The 18,808-nt window shown below is 34.9% G+C and overlaps 1 protein-coding gene across 1 annotated transcript in view; it reads left to right on the plus strand.

The window, feature by feature from the left end:
• The window catches only part of myo5b (myosin VB), a 103,187-nt gene that overhangs the window by 18,530 nt on the left and 65,849 nt on the right, over positions 1–18,808 (plus strand). The window contains 1 exon segment of the mRNA XM_056447202.1: positions 15,589–15,699. Within this exon segment, the coding sequence (XP_056303177.1) occupies positions 15,589–15,699 (111 nt within the window).

Below are 18,808 nucleotides of genomic sequence, written 5' to 3' on the forward strand. Positions count from 1 at the left end.
ATACAAGATCGACCACAGCGACTGCTGTAGTTACTCCAGTTGCATTATTTTTTGGTATTTATCTTCAGGAAATTACAGAAGGCAATGATATCATGTTATCATAATGATATAATGTGGCTATAAAATTGTAACCATGCTGTGCATGTACACCGTAGCCATATTAGTTGTTATGTATTTAGTAGTTATGTAAACACACGAAAACAACATTAACGTTATACCAGACACTTTAAAAAGGTCATTCCCGGCCACTAGACTTTTCTGACAGGGTATTTGAGTGTCAGCGAGTGTCAGATGTGAAAGTATGTTGTAGGACTGCTAATTTTCTTATCCCTTGGTTTCGAGTGTGGTCCTGAAAAATCTCCATTTCATGGGCTATCTAGCCCTTCCCCTTAGCTCTATGCCTTCTAGCTAAAGAGAATTGGGAAACCCCTTCACATAAGCTTGCAAAACGAGGGGTAGGGGTAATGGGAAGGGCTAAGGGGCAGAATTGGGATTGGGCCTAAATGCATTCTATGGTGTCTTTAAGGCTTTAAGATGTGGTATCCAGGGCTGTCTTATAGCTCATCTTTTGGGATAGATCGCCCCAAAATGAAGATTGTGCCATGTTTTGGAACATGAATTCCAACCAAACTGGGGTTTGTGAGTAAAGTGAGTTCAAAGAAAGCTAGTAATTCATTACATTAAATGTAAAAAAAAGTGGCTTTAAGTTAATTGGAATATAGCAAAGTGCAGTTTTATTTTACAGTTCATTTGTTGCCAACAACAGCAATATATTGATTACTGTCTTTTATTTTTATAATTAGTTAAAACTATGGCTGTGCAATATATCACAGAAGTGCTCTCTCGCCTGTGTGTGTGTGTGGAGATGATGCCAGAGCCCCGCCACTGACACAGTGAGCAGACTAGATGGCAGAGGCAGCATGATTGATTAAAACGTTGGTGACATTCATTATGTACAAATGTATAGAATAAAAATGATAAATTATAAAAATATCAGATGCAAAAGATCGCAGCACTAAAATGATGCATGCAATGATCATTATATTGCACAATAAGTCATATTATTAGTATTACTTTTTTATTATTATTTTATTCTTACCCCTCCTGTGAGACTTTAATTCTTTTTTTTTTAAGTGCTTTTAACAGAGAGATTGTTTTCAACACATTTTACATACAAACATGCTAGTTTTAATAAGGCATATCTAATAATGTTTCTTTTCTATGATGAAAATATATATTTTTATTATTATTTTTATTATAATTATTTTACAAGAGGCTAGTATTAAAGCTTAAAGTGAGATTTACTTGATTAATTGTGTTTACTAGGTAAGTTATATTAATTTGGCAATTTATTGCATAAAAGTTGTTTGTTCTGTAGCTAAACAAAAACAATAAAGGGGCTAATAATATTGACCTTTTTCTAAATGTAAAAACTGCTTCATCCAAGCCAATATAAAATAAAACAACCTTTTTCCAGAAAAAAATATATTACATGAAATATATTTAAAAAATTTATAAATAAATGAATAAAAAAATAAATAAATAAAGAATACAAATTTCACAGGAGAGATAATTATTTTGCCTTCAACTGTATATTGACAATCTCAACAAGAGACTGTTTGATTTTGTGTTCATTACAGCTTTTATTGCTTATTTAGATCCCGGTTAGCTTCCACAAACACACATAGTCTAGTCTTGGGCTTGTTAATTATTGTAGACTTTGAGTGTGAGAAGCCCAGAAATCTCCATCCAGAGCTGAGATTTTCAGAACCTTGTCCCTGATACTTCACCATCTCATGCATTCTTTAGAATTGCTGTCACTTCAGTGCACTCGTTTTCTATGCCAGTTTTTCTGAACTCACAGGAAAATATACTGATAAGCGAGTTGCTCAGTCAACTCAGCATTTCTTTATGGAGCCAGTATTGATTAATCCCTATGTGAACATCCCAGAATAGCCCTTCATAGGAGCTTATTAGTATAATTCTTCATTTAATTAACATTTGGTCTGATAAACATCAGCCATCCACAATAACACTTCTTTAGGGCATCCTTATAGTAACGTGACCACCAATTACCAAAAGGTAGCATGCAAGAAACCTTATTGTTTTAAGATGTTGCTAAGCAAATAACGTGACATTCGTCATTCTGAATGAATTGTTTTATTTTATTTTGATAATTTCATGTCAATACCATTTGTCATTGCCAGGCAAAATATTCACAAACTCAACATCAATTGATTGGTTTGCTTCAATGCAGTTTGGGATAACATTATGTGTAAAGTACCATATATGACAGAGAAGATGAATGTCAGGACAAGACGCATGATGCCAAAGTTGTCAACATGTCATAATTTAAAGTCCGGAAGGTGATTATGAGACAATGTAGCCTCTACAATCTGTCAGATCTTTAATCTCAACCCTAATCTGCCTTAATCTGCCAAGCATGTATTCGTTTCCTTTAACTGAATCCTTCCACCCCAAAGTACAGAAGGTGTATCCCAATTTGAATAACTATATTCACTAAAGCGGCATAATCAATCGAAGTGAAGTTTTATAAATTAATTTCGAGAGGAGCACGTGATATGATTGAGCATGACTGGCTGCTTATCTGTAATCAGTAATAATCCAATTAGAGTGATCCTAGTTTACAATAAATGGATCATTTTCTCTGTACTGCTCTGTCTTTGTTTTGAAAGAATCCCCCCTTCCACCCCATCTCCTCCTTTTCCACCCTATTCCAAGGGGAAGCTCTCGAGACCTACCTGATCTCGGATCTTCAGCTATGCTTATTTGACCGGGCGGGAGCCTTGGGCTCAAATATCTCAGGGTTCTCTCCCGGGACAGCATGCCAAACCTGCTATAAACGCTAAGCATATCTAAGTGGGAACTCTAGAAAGCGGTTTTCTCGCACAATATTACTTTTGTAATCGGAAGTAAATCTCCAGCACCTACTTTCAGATGGAGAAGCTTTTGCTACACCGAGTTACCTAGTTCACTGATAAGCTTCGCAGTAAATTGCAGATGATTTAATTGGCCAGTAATGAAATCAAATATGATTATTCTCATTCTCTATACTGCTACATCTGAAAGCACATGATGATACCACATTTAAAATGTGTTTTTTCTCCAGACATAATTTCAGTCTAGTGTTTGAAATAAATCTGTCTGTGAGATGGTGAGGATTCTTACACAGAATAAGGCATGCAACATATTTCAAAGTATTCTAAGCAGTAATAATTGCATTTCATTGTTCTTATCAACCTTAAATCTTTCGGCAATATTGTTATGTCTTATGTAAAAGTTGTTGTATAGTCTGTCTTGGGTTATGTGTATAGTTGAAGTATGTATAGTATATGCATAGTTAGTAGTTAGATAAATAACCTCTTCAGTATGTTAGTTGTGTATAGGTTTAAAATAGCTCTTAAGTCCAGTGTTGTTTTCATATTTATGATTATGTTTACTTTTGTAACACCGTGATCCTGCGAGCCATGAGATTTTGTGAATGTTCACACATGTAGCGGAATGACAATAAAGCTTAACTTGACTTATATATGAAAAATAAAATAATATAATATAATATAATATAATATAATATAATATAATATAATATAATATAATATAATATAATATAATATAGGGCAACGCAGTGGCGCAGTAGGTAGTGCTGTCGCCTCACAGCAAGAAGGTTGCTGGTTCGAGCCTCGGCTCAGTTGGCATTTCTGTGTGGAGTTTGCATGTTCTTCCTGCGTTCGCGTGGGCTTCCTCCGGGTGCTCCGGTTTCCCCCACAGTCCAAAGACATGCGGTACAGGTGAATCGGGAAGGCTAAAATTGTCCGTAGTGTGTGAGTAAGTGTTTAGATGTTTCCCAGAGATGGGTTGCGGCTGGAAGGGCATCCGCTGCGTAGAAATGTGCTGGATAAGTTGGCAGTTTATTCTGCTGTAGCGACCCCGGAATTAATAATGGGACTAAGCCGAAAAGAAAATGAGTGAATAATATAATATAATATAATATAATATAATATTCTCCAATAAAACTCCAATAAGCTTATTGTCATAGTCATGTGTTTATTAGTCACATTAAAAGTAATTTAATCTTACGTTAATTTAGCAACTGCTAACCGCTTGTTAAGTAGTGACGTATCGGTGACTTATAGAATATTGTTTCCTGGTTCAAGCCGCTACTTATTTTGATTGAGAAAATATTAGTTTATAGTTTTTAGTTATATCGCACATTAAAGTGAATTTTTAAAAAAATCATAGTGTACACAACAATCTCTGGACTTGCTGCATCACAAATTCCCAAATTTTAACAATTTATAAAAGATTAATCACTTGCTGGCCATCAGATATTACCCATGGACATATATATATTGCGATCGTGATTTTCGAAAGTGTTACATCGCATTATAAACGTTTATTATTACCATTTGATGAGTCTCCCCATACAGTTTAATAGAGCGCTTGGACCGATAAGCCACTTGACGTGACGTCACACTTAACAAGCGGATAGGAATTTCCAGGATTTCTTCTTCTGTGTATTTGGAGTTTTCATGTGAGAGCGCCCTCTGGACTTCGGGTGGAAAATTTGTGCTGATCACAGAACTGTGCTTCGCTGACATTATGTGCATTACAATAACAACTTTGGCTAAATCACTATTTCAATATAATTTGATTTATTGTGCAGCCCTACTATACAATTCGGTTTTGCTTAAACAGTGAAACAACATGATCATGTTGGAAATTCCAAAAAGAAAAAGTGCATTTTAAACTAAAAAATCATGCTTCATGATCTTTTACAGCTTTAACTTCATGACAAAATAACCTTATAAGATTCATACACTTGATTGTTAATTGTAAAAGTGCATACTGTATAGTGTGTAGTGTGTGATTTGGGTCACGAATAGAAACATTTTAGTCAATACCAATTGCACACATGATTATTTAGGACATGTTTTGAGAGATTGAGGGGGATATCCGTGTGCTCTTTTTTAAAAAGTACATAGTCTACAATGTTGAACAAAATGACATTAACAAGTGACAGTAATTAAATATTTATGAAAAGGGGTCAGTGTTTCTTTTTCAAGACAGAGGTAGGACAAAATAGACTCTCTTGTTTTGCTGGACCCCCCTTGACACTGTTTTGCTTTTATTTACCATTACTGCATTGGTAATGAGGCACTATGTTCATAAATATAGAATAAGGCCTCTGTTTATGCCATGTGATTGTACTACATACCATGTGCTTTTGTTTTCCTTGCAAATCTTCAAACAAGTGTTCATTCAAAATCTGCACAAAGTATTGAGAAAGTTAACATTTCACCATATTAATAACTTAACTTTTCCCACCGGTGCTCAAATTTCACATTATAATGTCTGTAGCGATGCATTTAGTCCATAAAAATGATGCGACTACCAGATATTTTGCAGCCCAAATCTTTTAAACACAAATCTGTTTGTGTCATGTATTATTTGAATTAAGGTAAATGGATAGTTCATCCAAAATTCACAATTTACTCACTTTTAAGTTCTAAAACGTCTTGTTACTTTATTCTGTTGAAGAATTTCTTGTATGAAGAATGTTGTAATTCTATGTCATTGACATCCATAATAGAAAAATATAAATATAAAATCCAATGTCCAATCCAATGTTTCCTAAATTCCTCAGTATCCTAAATTCCTCAGAATATCTTGTGTTTGCTTAATTTGGATGAACTATCTCTTCAATAACTCTCATGACGCCAATCTGAAAACACTGCTGATTAAACACTGATGGTGTAATGAGCAGATACAGTATATGTGATATGTTGTTTACAAGTCAGAAGTGCGCATTAACACCTATATAACTGTTCTTACTGTACTTTGACAACAAAAATACATGCAGGCCTCCTGTCACGATTTTCCTCTGAGGCTCTCATAAAAGACTTCCATGTTTTGTCATCAGAGAATGATTTACAAACCAAATAAGCAAATGGTCTTGCACAGCCGGATTTGCATATGGTCTACTCTACTGAAACACCTCTATATTAGGACAGCTCAGGAATAAATGAGGTCAAAGCTTCACATTTCACTTCATTCATTTCACTTTCAGTGCTCACGCCCATCCCAGAGATGAATCGTTTATTTAGGTACAAGCCTGTATGACTTTCTTTTTTTTTTGTCTGTGAAACACAAAACAAGTTACATAACAAAATTCCAGAAGTGAATGTTGACCATGGCTGGCCGAGAGAAAAGTCACATTATCATTTTTGTATATCAGTATAATTATGTCAGTATTGATAAGTATTATGATGACTTATCATGATAAACTTACTGAGATACAAAGCTTTCCTAATATTTCATAGATGCAGTCAAAGGCAAAAATAAAAGTGAAAATTTTCACTCTTTTTACGTTTATTTCCAAGTGCTGTTTAAAAGAGCAAGTAAATTTTCACAGTATTCTCCCATTTCAAGTCATATTTCTTTTAGTTTGGCTGGAATAAAAGCTGTTTTTACATGTTTTAAATAGATTTTACAGCCCTTAATCTTTTTTTTATTTTTTGATTGGCTACAGATAGGGATGTAACGATTCACCTGACTCATGATTCGACACGATTCATGATACTAATCTCATGATTCACGATTTAGTCATGATTTTTAAACAAAATTATTTGAAAAAAATAGGTGAACAAGAGCTCTTTCATTTTTTTTCTTAAATGTTGCACATTTTTTGCAAAATAATATATTTTCTGCCATAACCAAATTGCTATTTTAAAAACAAATGAATTCCACAAAAAAAGAAAGAATAATACAAACTAAAGACAACTCAATAATATGAACAAACTAAAACTTTTTTTAAAAGAAATATCAGCATATCTATGTTTTCTGGCGTAAGCTGAGGTCTTTGCACATTTACAATGTCCCCTGCTGATCTTTCACTGGGGACTGAGATGGCTGGTGTGGAGAGGAAAGCCTTTCCTAAAGGCTAGAGAGCAGGGTGTACAGAGGTGGCGACTGGCCCCTGGCATAAAATACTGATTATAAAATGACTAATTAGTTAGTAGGATAGAGACAGGAGTTGAACATGATTATGAAGGTGAATAATAAATATTACTTGTATAATTAATTAGTATAAGTATCAGTGTGATACACTTAAGAAGAGATAATCTTGAACATTTTTAAATATTCAATAATTATAAGCAAATTATTAAAATATGCATAAACTAATTTGAAAAGGAGAGGGTCAAATAATCTAATACCTGGTTCTGTAACAGAACAACTTTCTCTTTCAGTCTGAAAAACATCTTCACACTTTCGCTATGAAAACACTGATGCACCATGTGATCTCTGTAGCCCTCTGTAGCCCTAACAATACACAATTAGGGTGCTTTCACACCTGCATTATTTAGTTCTTTTGAATCGCACTAGAGTTCATTTTCCCTCTTGGTGCGGTTCGTTTGGCCAGGTGTGAATGCAGCAATCGTACTCGAGTGCGCACCAAAAGCGGACCAAAAAAGGAGCGGTTCGTTTGTAGTGAGAATATGATCTGAACTAAAACAGACCCAACCGCAAAAAGTACTGCGCCTTTTGGAGTAATCCAGCTGCCGTAGGTCGATATGCTGTGCATTATGGGGCATGGAGGAAAAATATTTGTTGACAGCGCTTTATCAACAAAGAGAGAGGGGGGGGGGGGGTACCTGATGGATCGTTGGTAATATTTCCGCAAGATGACTATGTTGCAGTTTAGCAAAATTAATCCACGCCTCCTCCTGAAGTGACATGCATTAAAACATTGTTTTTCAGCCGCAGCCATGCTTCATTCTTGAAATGTATAGTTTGTCTAAAGTGATGTTTATGAACTATATAGTATACTATGAGCAGGCATACAATCAGTCAGTGCAGTTGTAGCTCCATGGTAAAAAGCGACATTTTGTGTCTGCCGGTTTGTTTACTTGCAGGAGTTCCATTGACATTTTTCCGCACGTGAATTCTGACCAATCAATAAGCAGTTTAGGAAATATGTTTAACAACATCTGGCCAATGAGAGATGTGGATTTTGTCAGACAAATGCATTTTGGTTCTTTTCATCTGGTTCTGACTAAAGCCAGCTGTGTGGTGTGAAAATGACCGAAAGACGGCAGCAGATGCTACAATGTATCATTTATTGCCCTTGGTCTGGACCAAATGAAGTGAACTACAGAGGTGAAAGCACCCTTAAATACATAATTTGCAAGCTGGAGAAAACAAGGAGGCAACCATTTTAATTGCAAATACACTTGTGAAATGGAGGAAGAAACTGATCCATGAACTGTGTACTGTAAAATTCCTGTCAATCTCTGACAAAGTCCCATACATCAATAGTCTTTTCTGATGCTTTCTTTAACAAACGGTCAATGAATCCCTATTGCAAGCGTTTAGATTGCTGAAGCACTCGTCAGAAAAATGACAGGAACACAGCACAAGGCTCGGGCTATAATGCTGAGGTATCATTTTTTGCAAAAAATAAACTTCAGCACTGACTCTTCACAGTTTCATCTTTAGGTAGGGAAAATAACACAAACTTTCCCTCACACTTCAGAGCACAGCGTCTACGTGACTTGATTCAACCGGGATCAGCTACAGCGTTTGTGTTCCTCTTATTCTTTCTACAGTGTTAGTGGGCGGGGCCAAGGATTAAAATTTTCCCGGGTCTGCGTGCGCAACAAATGGGTGGGGGTTGAGTTCCGTATCAACGTCACGCCAACACGGCTACAGATTAATTAGAACGCCGATTCATTTAAACCACTATGAGTCGACTCTTTTAAAGATGAATCAATAATTTTAAACACTTTCAGATTTAAGCCGTAGCTGGATATTTCACTTCACTTAGAGCTGTGTTGAAAACTGCATGGAAGGTCATTTTCAAAAACCCATAATAGATCTCTTTAAAAAAAAAAACTAGTAAAACGTTATGTACTGTCATCATGATAAAAGATGAAAGAAATAAGTCATTAAAACTGTGAAAAAAAGAAATCTTATCTCCATTCAACAGTAATAGAGAAAAAATACAGTAAGGCTAATAATACATAAGGCTAATAATTTTGCCTTCAGTTGTTTACAGTATGTACTGCTTAACTTTGTGTGCTTATTGCAACCCATGGTCATTGTTTACTTGCATTTAAGGAACAGCAAGAAACGTCCTCTAACATCTGCTCTTCATCATTCACAGTAGTTTGGAGTGAGTGTTTTTGATATTTAGGTGATCTCTGCCTTTTATGTGACGTCTGTTCAATCAGAAGTGTTTCCTTCAGCATGTGCTGTCGCTACAATAACCAACAGACGTGATGCAAGACTTGATGGAATGAGGTGCATTTGCTTATCGCACCTGTCCCAGATTCCTGGTACTTGCATAGAGTTCCTGAAATGTCAGTGGTGCGTGATTGTGTGTGTGCTGTTAAATATTCTCCTATAGGAAGGTTTCGAGGCATTTTTCTATTGAATTTCTTTGGCTGACAGCTAAAACAAATCCAGTTTGATGTGTATCAGTTATTATGGATTGCTGTGATCTCATTCAATTGTGCTCCACACAAAGGTTTGCGGGTAGTTGAGGGCATAGATGAAGTCCAATAATTACACATCACAAATTCACAATGCTAAATGGTGAATTATCTGTTATTATTAGTTCGATTCTGTTTAGTTTAGCATAGTTGTGATTTTGATGAAGGCTACAAGACACACACTGTACTTTAGCACCATAGATACATTATTGATAAGATTAAAAAACATATTTCAGAGATTTTGTGCAACTTTTGTGCATAATCATCTGTGTGAGAGGGCACACGTGAAATCATCTTTATGAGACCGTGTGCTGAACCAGCTAAACCTTGTATTTGCTCATGTTTGATAGGATTTATTGGCCTTTGCAACATACTGACTTTAAAAAAAATAATAATTTCAATATTTTTTGTTTTGTTTAATAATAAAAAAATATATTTCTGTTTGAGTGATTTAAATAAATTTTAAGGATATGATTAAAATAGCAGTTTTTCGTCTGTTTCATCTTATGTTAAAGGGCCATGAAACCCCCCTCTTTCAGTTCAAGTCTACCTCAGAATTAAAAAAAAATGCTTTATGATGGGCGTGGAGTGCTGCGAACAGAGACAGGAGTGGGCGTGGCCGGTAGAGCAGGGGCAAAAGAGGGGAGCGAACAACTGCTGTCAGTTGGCGCACAAAATCGTGAAGAGACACAAACTGTGAGGAGACCCATGATTTTATAGTTTACAAAGTTAAAATGCAAAGAAATAAGCAGTAATTTAATGTCCTCCTACATCTGTTATGCGTAATTTCATATACACATAGCCACAATTTGTTATATCATCATAAAAATAATCATGTAAACACTATAAATGAGGAACACTAATCTCCTTCTCAATCCCGCAGCAGGTCTTCAATGCAGCAGGTCTCTTTTCTTCTCTATTCCAACCATTAGCCCTGCCGGTAATCTGGAGACTTTTAAAAATAGGTGAACAGCAGCACGGATATAGGCGATGTGTCTAAATGGTAACAAACTCAACTGATAAAAGACAAAGTCTGCCGTTCTCTAATTCTCATACAGCTCTCTGTATGACATGCAGCAAACGCTGTGGATTATGGAAACAAACAAATACGACTCTTCATAAACGGCTAAATATTGCTTGCCGTGTGCGGATGCAGTCATTGGGTCTCACTGCTTGGCAGGTCTGCCTTGCCTTCGGAAAGCACGTGCTCTCATAAATAATTAAGAAGCAGGCTCTTCTCATAGTGAAGAGATGACGCGTCAGTTTCTCATTATTATTCATTGCAGAGTTTTCTTATCCTAGCAGATTCGTGATACGTCCCAGATTTTGATCCCACTCTAAAAATGATTTTAAACCCGGAAGATGAAGTTTGCTGACAAAAGCTCAAAATTATCCAGTTTTCTCCACAATTAAACCTGACAGATGCTAACATTGTCTTAACTGATGCTCAACACACACAAATCTGTTAAAATCTCAAAAAAGTACTCCAGGGTGTCCTGAACCTTTAAAAATTGTGTTCACTTTTATTTTGTAAACTGAGATCCATTATTTCTGAGCTGTTTGATGAATCGAATTTTTTCATCGGTTCATCAAGAGAATGCTTTTAATCAAGTCATTTCATCCTTTCTAATTAAAAGTGTTAAAGTCTTTAAACGATAAAATAACACTGAACTCAAACTTTGGGAAATAGTATGTTTTTATTTAATTTTTAAATTAGTTAATGCAGCTTCATATAATAATTGACACTAGTTTTGAAATTATATAATATATGATTTTTACACAATTTTAAGAAGTTGACAAAATTATCCATATTATCTGAAATTATTCATACCACTGGAGTTTATACAGTTTAAGACAGAATTATTTGCCGCCCTGTTTATTTATTTATTTTTTAATTTCTGTTAACCGGAGAGAAGATTTTTTTTAACACATTTCTAAACATAATAGTTTTAATAACTCATCTCTAATAACTGATTTATTTTATCTTTGCCATGATGACAGTAAATAATATTTGACTAGATATTTTTCAAGACACTTCTATACAGCTTAAAGTGACATTTAAAGGCTTAACTAGGTTAATGAGGTTAACTAGACAGGTTAGGGTAATTAGGCAAGTTATTGTATAACGATGGTTTGTTCTGTAGACCTATAGAAAAAATGCATAGCTTAAAGGGGCTAATAATTTTGACCTTAAAATGGATTTAAAAAAATTTAAAACTGCTTTTATTCTAGCCAAAATAAAACAAATAAGACTTTCTCCAGAAGAAAAAATATTATCAGACATACTGTGAAAATTCCTTTACTCTGTTAAACATCATTTGGGAAATATTTAAAAAAGGAAACAAAAAAAAAGGAGGGCTAATAATTCTGACTTCAACTGTTTTTAACTTCTGGTCCTTTGAATGGACATCTTTCACGTTTATCTTATGAAAATTATGCAAAATTATGTTCAGTTTGAAAAGTTTTAAATGAGTCTGTGCTATAAGCTCTCGTTATCATCGCTTTTTTGCATCTCCTGAGCCCTGTTTTGTGCTGTGTGCATGCAGAACACAACATCGAAATATTATACGATGGAGTGATGTAACAGACTGCAAAGCCAGACCCCTGCTGTTCGATCCAGATATCTCTGTTTCCGCTGTGTCGTGATGAATCTCACTGTTTGCTCTAAGCTTTTCTTGTTATTTCTACAGGAGGCACAGCATAGACTCCTAATAGACAGATTGTCTTTGTTCAATATATCCCATCATTTCACCCAACTCAGTTAAAGTACGTCCCCATTGTGTCAGGTCAGATCACATCAGATGAGACCAAACTTTTTTTTTGGTTCTTTATGGTTGTTTTGTTTTTTGTGGATTGCATGATATGATCCCAGGAAGATTATCCATTAGCCTTTAGTGCTTATTTGTTTAAAATAGGTGTGATTACGAGCACACTATGTTCAAGAATAACAATCACCTATCACCTCCTCTACCTCCATTAATTGTTGACATTTCATTCATCCATACAGTGTGTTCCACATGCTCAGCACTGCTAAGTCAATGCAAACCTGATTCTTTCATATCTCACAATCGTTGGAAACACTGTTGTCAGCTAGTAAGGCTCTGATATGGAGAAACTTGTATGGAGAAGACTGTGCAAAGTTCAGCTTCAAAGTTTACAGGCGTAACAGGACTGAGGTGTCTTATTACATTACTCTGCACTTCTGCTTGTGTGACACCGACTTTATTATTGTATTTTTTCATGCATTTTGTATGTGTATTTTATGAGAAATGTTCAAAAATGGCATACATTTATAAACACCCTTTTAGAAAAAAACAAATTTAATAAGTGATTTTAGGAAGATGAAGCAAACAATCAAGTTCAGAAAGTTCGACTTGACCTAAAATTTCATGTGAGGCGAAAAACATCCCGCGAGTAATTTAGAGCAAGTGAGCCCTATCTGCATGTTCTTTTCAATTACCCATAATCCACGCTTTTCCATGTGATTTTAAATGCATTATATGGAGGCTTGGAGCAAAGATCCACCTGACACAATGCAGAGTGCATGTAAAATTCTTTTAACACGTGACCAGCTGTTGATTATCCCTCATATTCCATGATCATTTGCCAATTTATTGAATTATATTTATAGTATTTATATTGCTCGTTGCAGTGGAATATTTGACTGATTATTCACAAGTTTTGACATTAAATCTCCCAACTTTGAATAAGCTTTTTATCTATTTGTCCTTAAATAAGGCTTATGTAATAGGACATAGTAACATGTATTAGCTACCTTATTGGTTTTATTTTGTAAATATTTTTCGAGCATATTTCCACAGTGATTTATCCCCATCGGCTCCATAGTAAAGTAGTGAACCCTTAAAATTACACAATAGGAATGAAGGCTTCAGAAATTGTCATTGAGTTGCTACTGTATGATTACTACTAATATTTGAGGACAGTGCATTTATTTCAAACTTTGAACACTGATTGGAACTACTGTATCTGTGCATAAAACGACTTTATGGCACACCTTCTACCCAATCAGAACTATTGAATAATAATATTTATGTCATAATTATATACAGTTGAAGTCAGAATAATTAGCCCCCCTAAATTATTAGTCCCCCAGTATATTTTTCCCCAATTTCTGTTTAACAGAGATATTTTTTTCAACACATTTCTAAACATAATAGTTTTAATAACTCATTTCTAATTAGTGATTTGTTTTATCTTTGCCATGATGACAGTAAATAATATTTGACTAGATATTTTTCAAGACACTTCTATACAGCTTAAAATGACATTTAAAGGCTTAACTAGGTTAATTAGGTTAACTAGGCAAGTTAAGGTAATTAGGCAAGTTATTGTATAATTAGTTTAAAGGGGCTAATAATTTTGACCTGAAAAATGTTCATAAAAAATGTAAAATTGATTTTATTCTAGTTGAAATAAAACAAATAAGACTTTCTCCAGAAGAAAAAATATTATCAGACATAGTGCAAAAATTTCCTTGCTCTGTTAAACATAATTTGGGAAATATTTAAAAAAGAAAAAAAATTCAAAGGGGGGCTAATAATTCTGACTTCAACTATATGTTATTTATCTGTACAAGTTAATGTTAACTTAATGTTATACAGTAGTTCCAATCACTGCGCCATTGCGTTGCCTGTGTTGACTTATTTTACAGTTTTTATTTTCTCTATCTTACTCGCTAAATGTTTTCCAGTTCAAGCTAATTTTCCTCTCCAGTTGAACTTGAACTTATGTCGAAGACACATTTGAGGCAAGTTTTGAGCGTTTTCGACAAATCGATTGCGCTACCTGGGGCAAATCTGCCTATATTTGCGAGTTTGCATTGACTTTATATGTAATCTACTCGCATGAATACTTAATTTTGCTTTTGGTGTGAACCCAGCATATATTTTTCATAAACCTGGATTGAATTTTTTTCATTTTTGCAATGTCTCTTACATGATTTATTGTGGGTATTTATTAACTGATGACTGTACAGCAGTGTTTGACTGATTGCTACTTAATTGGAGAGTGTAATTTGTTAGTTAAGAATCTGCTTCTAATAGACTCGCACATTTTTAAGCAGCTTACGCCCACTGACTTTCTCTTGTGGATCTTTTGAAGGTCAAAAAAGCCAAGTTCTTTACACACAACATTCTTTCCAGCTCTCTCTCTAAGCCTTTAGCTTGCTTTTCGTTTATCACCAACAAACTTTGAGACGCTGTGCATTACTTGGAGCAGAAAACAAAACGATTCATCATTTAGAGATATCTTACTTTTCTTTGATTGATGAGTCTCTTGCTTTCTTTAATATCTTGGCTAAACCTCAAGGCTAATAGGAAGAGAATCCATCTTCATTAGTCTTAGATACTGCAGATTTCTCTATGGGTCTTACTAGTCCTCCAGCATCTACTAGTCTTAGAACTCTAGCACGACACTCAAAAAATGACATTTGCTATTTTTTTTATTGAGCTGAAACAACACAATTCTTCAGTTTTTTGGGGGGGACAACTTCATTTTTTAATGTTCAATGCACTTAAATTTGTAAAAACCAATAAGTTAACTTTAATCCTTTATGTTGTCCCAACTCAAATCGATTGTGTGGAACCCAGCATTTTTTACAGTGTATGTGCATTAATACTGCCACTTTAATGTATCAGTATTGTTTCAGAAATGTCAGAGTGTCTCATTTTTCAGGGGAGACAACCTTAGACTCATACGCCTCCCATTTAAATAATTTTCTTCTCGGAATAACATGGAGCAGCATTTTATTTGAAGCATATGGCATATTCTGCAAACACCCTCTCCGGTTTAATATATCTCTCGACTCTTCTGCTGATCCTCCAATTATACACAGATTCTGCTGATAAAAGCACTGGAGCTCTTCTGTGTTCAGCTTTATTCAGCTTTATCTCTTCCTCACTGACTACTTGGGTTTTTCTCATATATAAACTAAGATTGTGTATTGGATGTTCATATTAAGTGAACAAACATATGTGTTGCTCTACTATGGTTTGGTGTTTTTTTGTTGCACTTCAGTGGGTTCTTTCATTTAATGGTGGTTTTGATCTGTTTTTAGTACACCCGGGTTTGGATTCCTGACCCGGATGAGGTCTGGAGGTCTGCTGAAATCTTCAAGGATTATAAGGAGGGAGACAAAGTGCTGCATCTCAAATTAGAAGATGAATCGGTGAGTGAAAACTTTTTGTTCACCTTATCAGATGTTTTTAACTGTACATCAGATTTTATGTTATGCGATTTTATATTATACATTAGGGGCCCTATCAAACAGCCAGCGCAGGTGCAAGACATGTTTGGCGTGATTTGTTGCTATTTTGAGACCGGCTCAACCCTAATTTTCACGTTGTTTAAATAGTAAATCGATTTGTGCCACTTTGTGAACTCATGGGTTTTCTGGACTACAAAGGAGGTGTGTCAATGCGCATTGTTGGCGTGTTGGTATTTTGAGGAACTGAAATAGACTGCGCCAGTGATCAACTGAAAGCTGCTCTAAAGTCCAGTGCAGAGCACGTTAGTTATGCGTAGGGCCAGACAGAATCTGCAGACATTTTTTGCTATTTATGTGAAGAATTTTGTAAAAAAATCTGCAGATTTATGCAATGATTTTAGGAGTGTCAAAACTAAAAACTCAATATATGAAATTAAAAAAATACATTTTTAACTTTTATTTAATGTTTACAATATAAATCCAATTAGATCCACATATTTGGAAACAAAGCAAGTCTGTCATATAATTTATCTACTAAAAGAAAGAAACTATTACTTTACACACTGATTTGTAAATAAATCATATGAACATTTTAATATTACTACTATTATTCATTCATTCATTTTCTTTTTGGCTTAGTCCCTTTATTAATCTGGGGTCGCCACAGTGAAATGAACCACCAACTTTTCCAGCATTTGTTTTTTATGCAGCGGATGCCCTTCCAGCTGCAACCCATCACTGGGAAACACATACGCACTTATTCACACACACATACACTACGGACAATTTAGCCTACCCAATTCACCTGTACTGCATGTCTTTGGACTGTGGGGGGAAACCGGAGCACCCGGAGAAAACCCACGCAAACGCAGGGAGAACATGCAAACTCCACACAGAAATGCCAACTGACCCAGCCGAGGCTCGAACCAGCGACCTTCTTGCTGTGAGGCGACAGCACTACCTACTGCGCCACTGCGTTGCCCCAATATTACTATTATATGTCATAATAATATTAATTTTAAATCTGAATAAATATAAATTTACACTCATTAACACAAGTAAAGACATAGACTCAATGATGGACTAAAAATCTGTGGATTTCTGTGCGTGCAGATTCCACGTGGGCCTAATTATGCGCCCATGCAGGTCCAAAATGTGTACACATTGCTTAATACACACAGGATGAATAGCAATACACAAATATCTTTACATATGAAAAAAAATAAAGGATTAAAATGTAATGTTACAAAAATTATTATTTTCTGCCTCCATGCCTTCTTCATGTCGGGGGGCTTTTTTCAGTTTATTCATGCCAATTTGCATTTGTATAATGTTATTATTATTAACAGTATTATTTATTATATGCATATTTATATTTGTTTTAAGAAAAAAAAAGATTTGTCCACCTGTTGGGTTTTTGAGACATATGCGTCACCAAAAGAGGCATAAGAATAGGATGTGTGTTTGGATATAACTCAGTTTTTTGACCACACTTCGTTATTATTGTTCATTTATTTGTTTGCTAGAAATTAGAGCTGAATTCAAAAATTGTTTTGAAACAAATCTTTGCACTTAACAAGTGAAATTAAATATGCAGGCTAATGGATGTCTTCAGTGAAGTGCGTACGACACCGTTTCCTTATTCACGAAAGTAAAGAAAGTAAAGAAATAAAACAGTAAAAGTAAAGTAAGGAGAAATTAAAGGTTCATTCTTTATCATTATGCTGCTGATAGTCTGTTTAACTGTTTTCTCGCTAGTGAAGCATTCAGTTTGTACACTTACAAAGTCCGCCATGTTAATAGCAAATGCGCATGGCATGATGCAACTGATTCTTTGGGAATGTGAGACGAGACTTTAGCTGATTGGTTTAATGCCATTATGCTCAAAACACACCCATAACTCATTAAGAGAATAAGCTCAACCCTGTTAGACCATAACCCTGCTCAGAGCATATTTTTCCATCCTTAAAATAGCAAAAGTGGATACAGACACACCCTTAATGCTTTTGCACCATGCGCGTCAGATACATGCACAATACATCGTTTCTGCATCTATATTGCAGTGACTTTATATGTTGGGATTATAGTTTACCAGGAGCCACAGTTCAGAACACAGGAGACTTTTGGAGTAACTGAAGAGTTTAACCATAATGCAGTGAAAGTTTACCATTTCCATGTGTTTTTAAGGTCTGTGACTGTGTAAGCATTCAGGCATGAGAGTTTAAAGTATTCAGGCACATGAAATAATTTGTACTGTTTGTAACTCTAATAAAGATGTATTTTTTATTTATTGATACAATGAAGGCTATACATTGTTATTTTACATTTGATTATTCAATTTCTATTCCAGAATACTGTGATATTTCACTCCTATCTTCCCAACAATAATCCAGAATAACACCCCTAATCTTCCAGAAATATCCCAGAATAATCAGTCTCAAATAGAGCTATTCATGCTATCTGGTGAAGTTGTATTCATATCGCCATATAAATTGCAGCAGAATAAAATATCGCAATGTCACATTTTTTCCAATACTGCGCAGCCCTATTTAGGCATGGGACGATAACCGTTTTTCAGAGTATACCGCAGTTTGGAAAAGTCAAGATTTTAAAACCAAAAAAAAAATTCTGCAACACCGTTTTTAAGGTATATGTCGTTTTTTTTTTAGATACTTTTTTTTTCGTTTTATTTTTAGGACAACAGTATCTCCAGCAGAAAAGATATCCAAAGACGCCATTTTAAATTGTAAAGAAATCTGTGATTTTGAAACAAATGAAGACAGCAGATGTCAATGATTTATTTGAATTATTTAGCCTGACATGTTTAGCTACTGCTCCAAAACCCTTGAGATGTTTCTCAAAATAAAACATATTGTGTTCAAATGGGAAAAAGTTTTTGTTTTTGACCCAGACATTTAAAAAGAATATATTTTAGAGCAGTAATCACAATACAGCGAAATCGTGAAACTGTGATCTTTTTATCCAAGGTTATCATACTGTCAGAATCTTATACTAGCCTGTGCCTAGCCCTATTAAACATTATTTGTTTTACAAAAGGTAGAAAATCAGA

Source organism: Danio aesculapii, chromosome 21 (assembly GCF_903798145.1).
Source record: "Danio aesculapii chromosome 21, fDanAes4.1, whole genome shotgun sequence".
Taxonomy (NCBI): domain Eukaryota; kingdom Metazoa; phylum Chordata; class Actinopteri; order Cypriniformes; family Danionidae; genus Danio; species Danio aesculapii.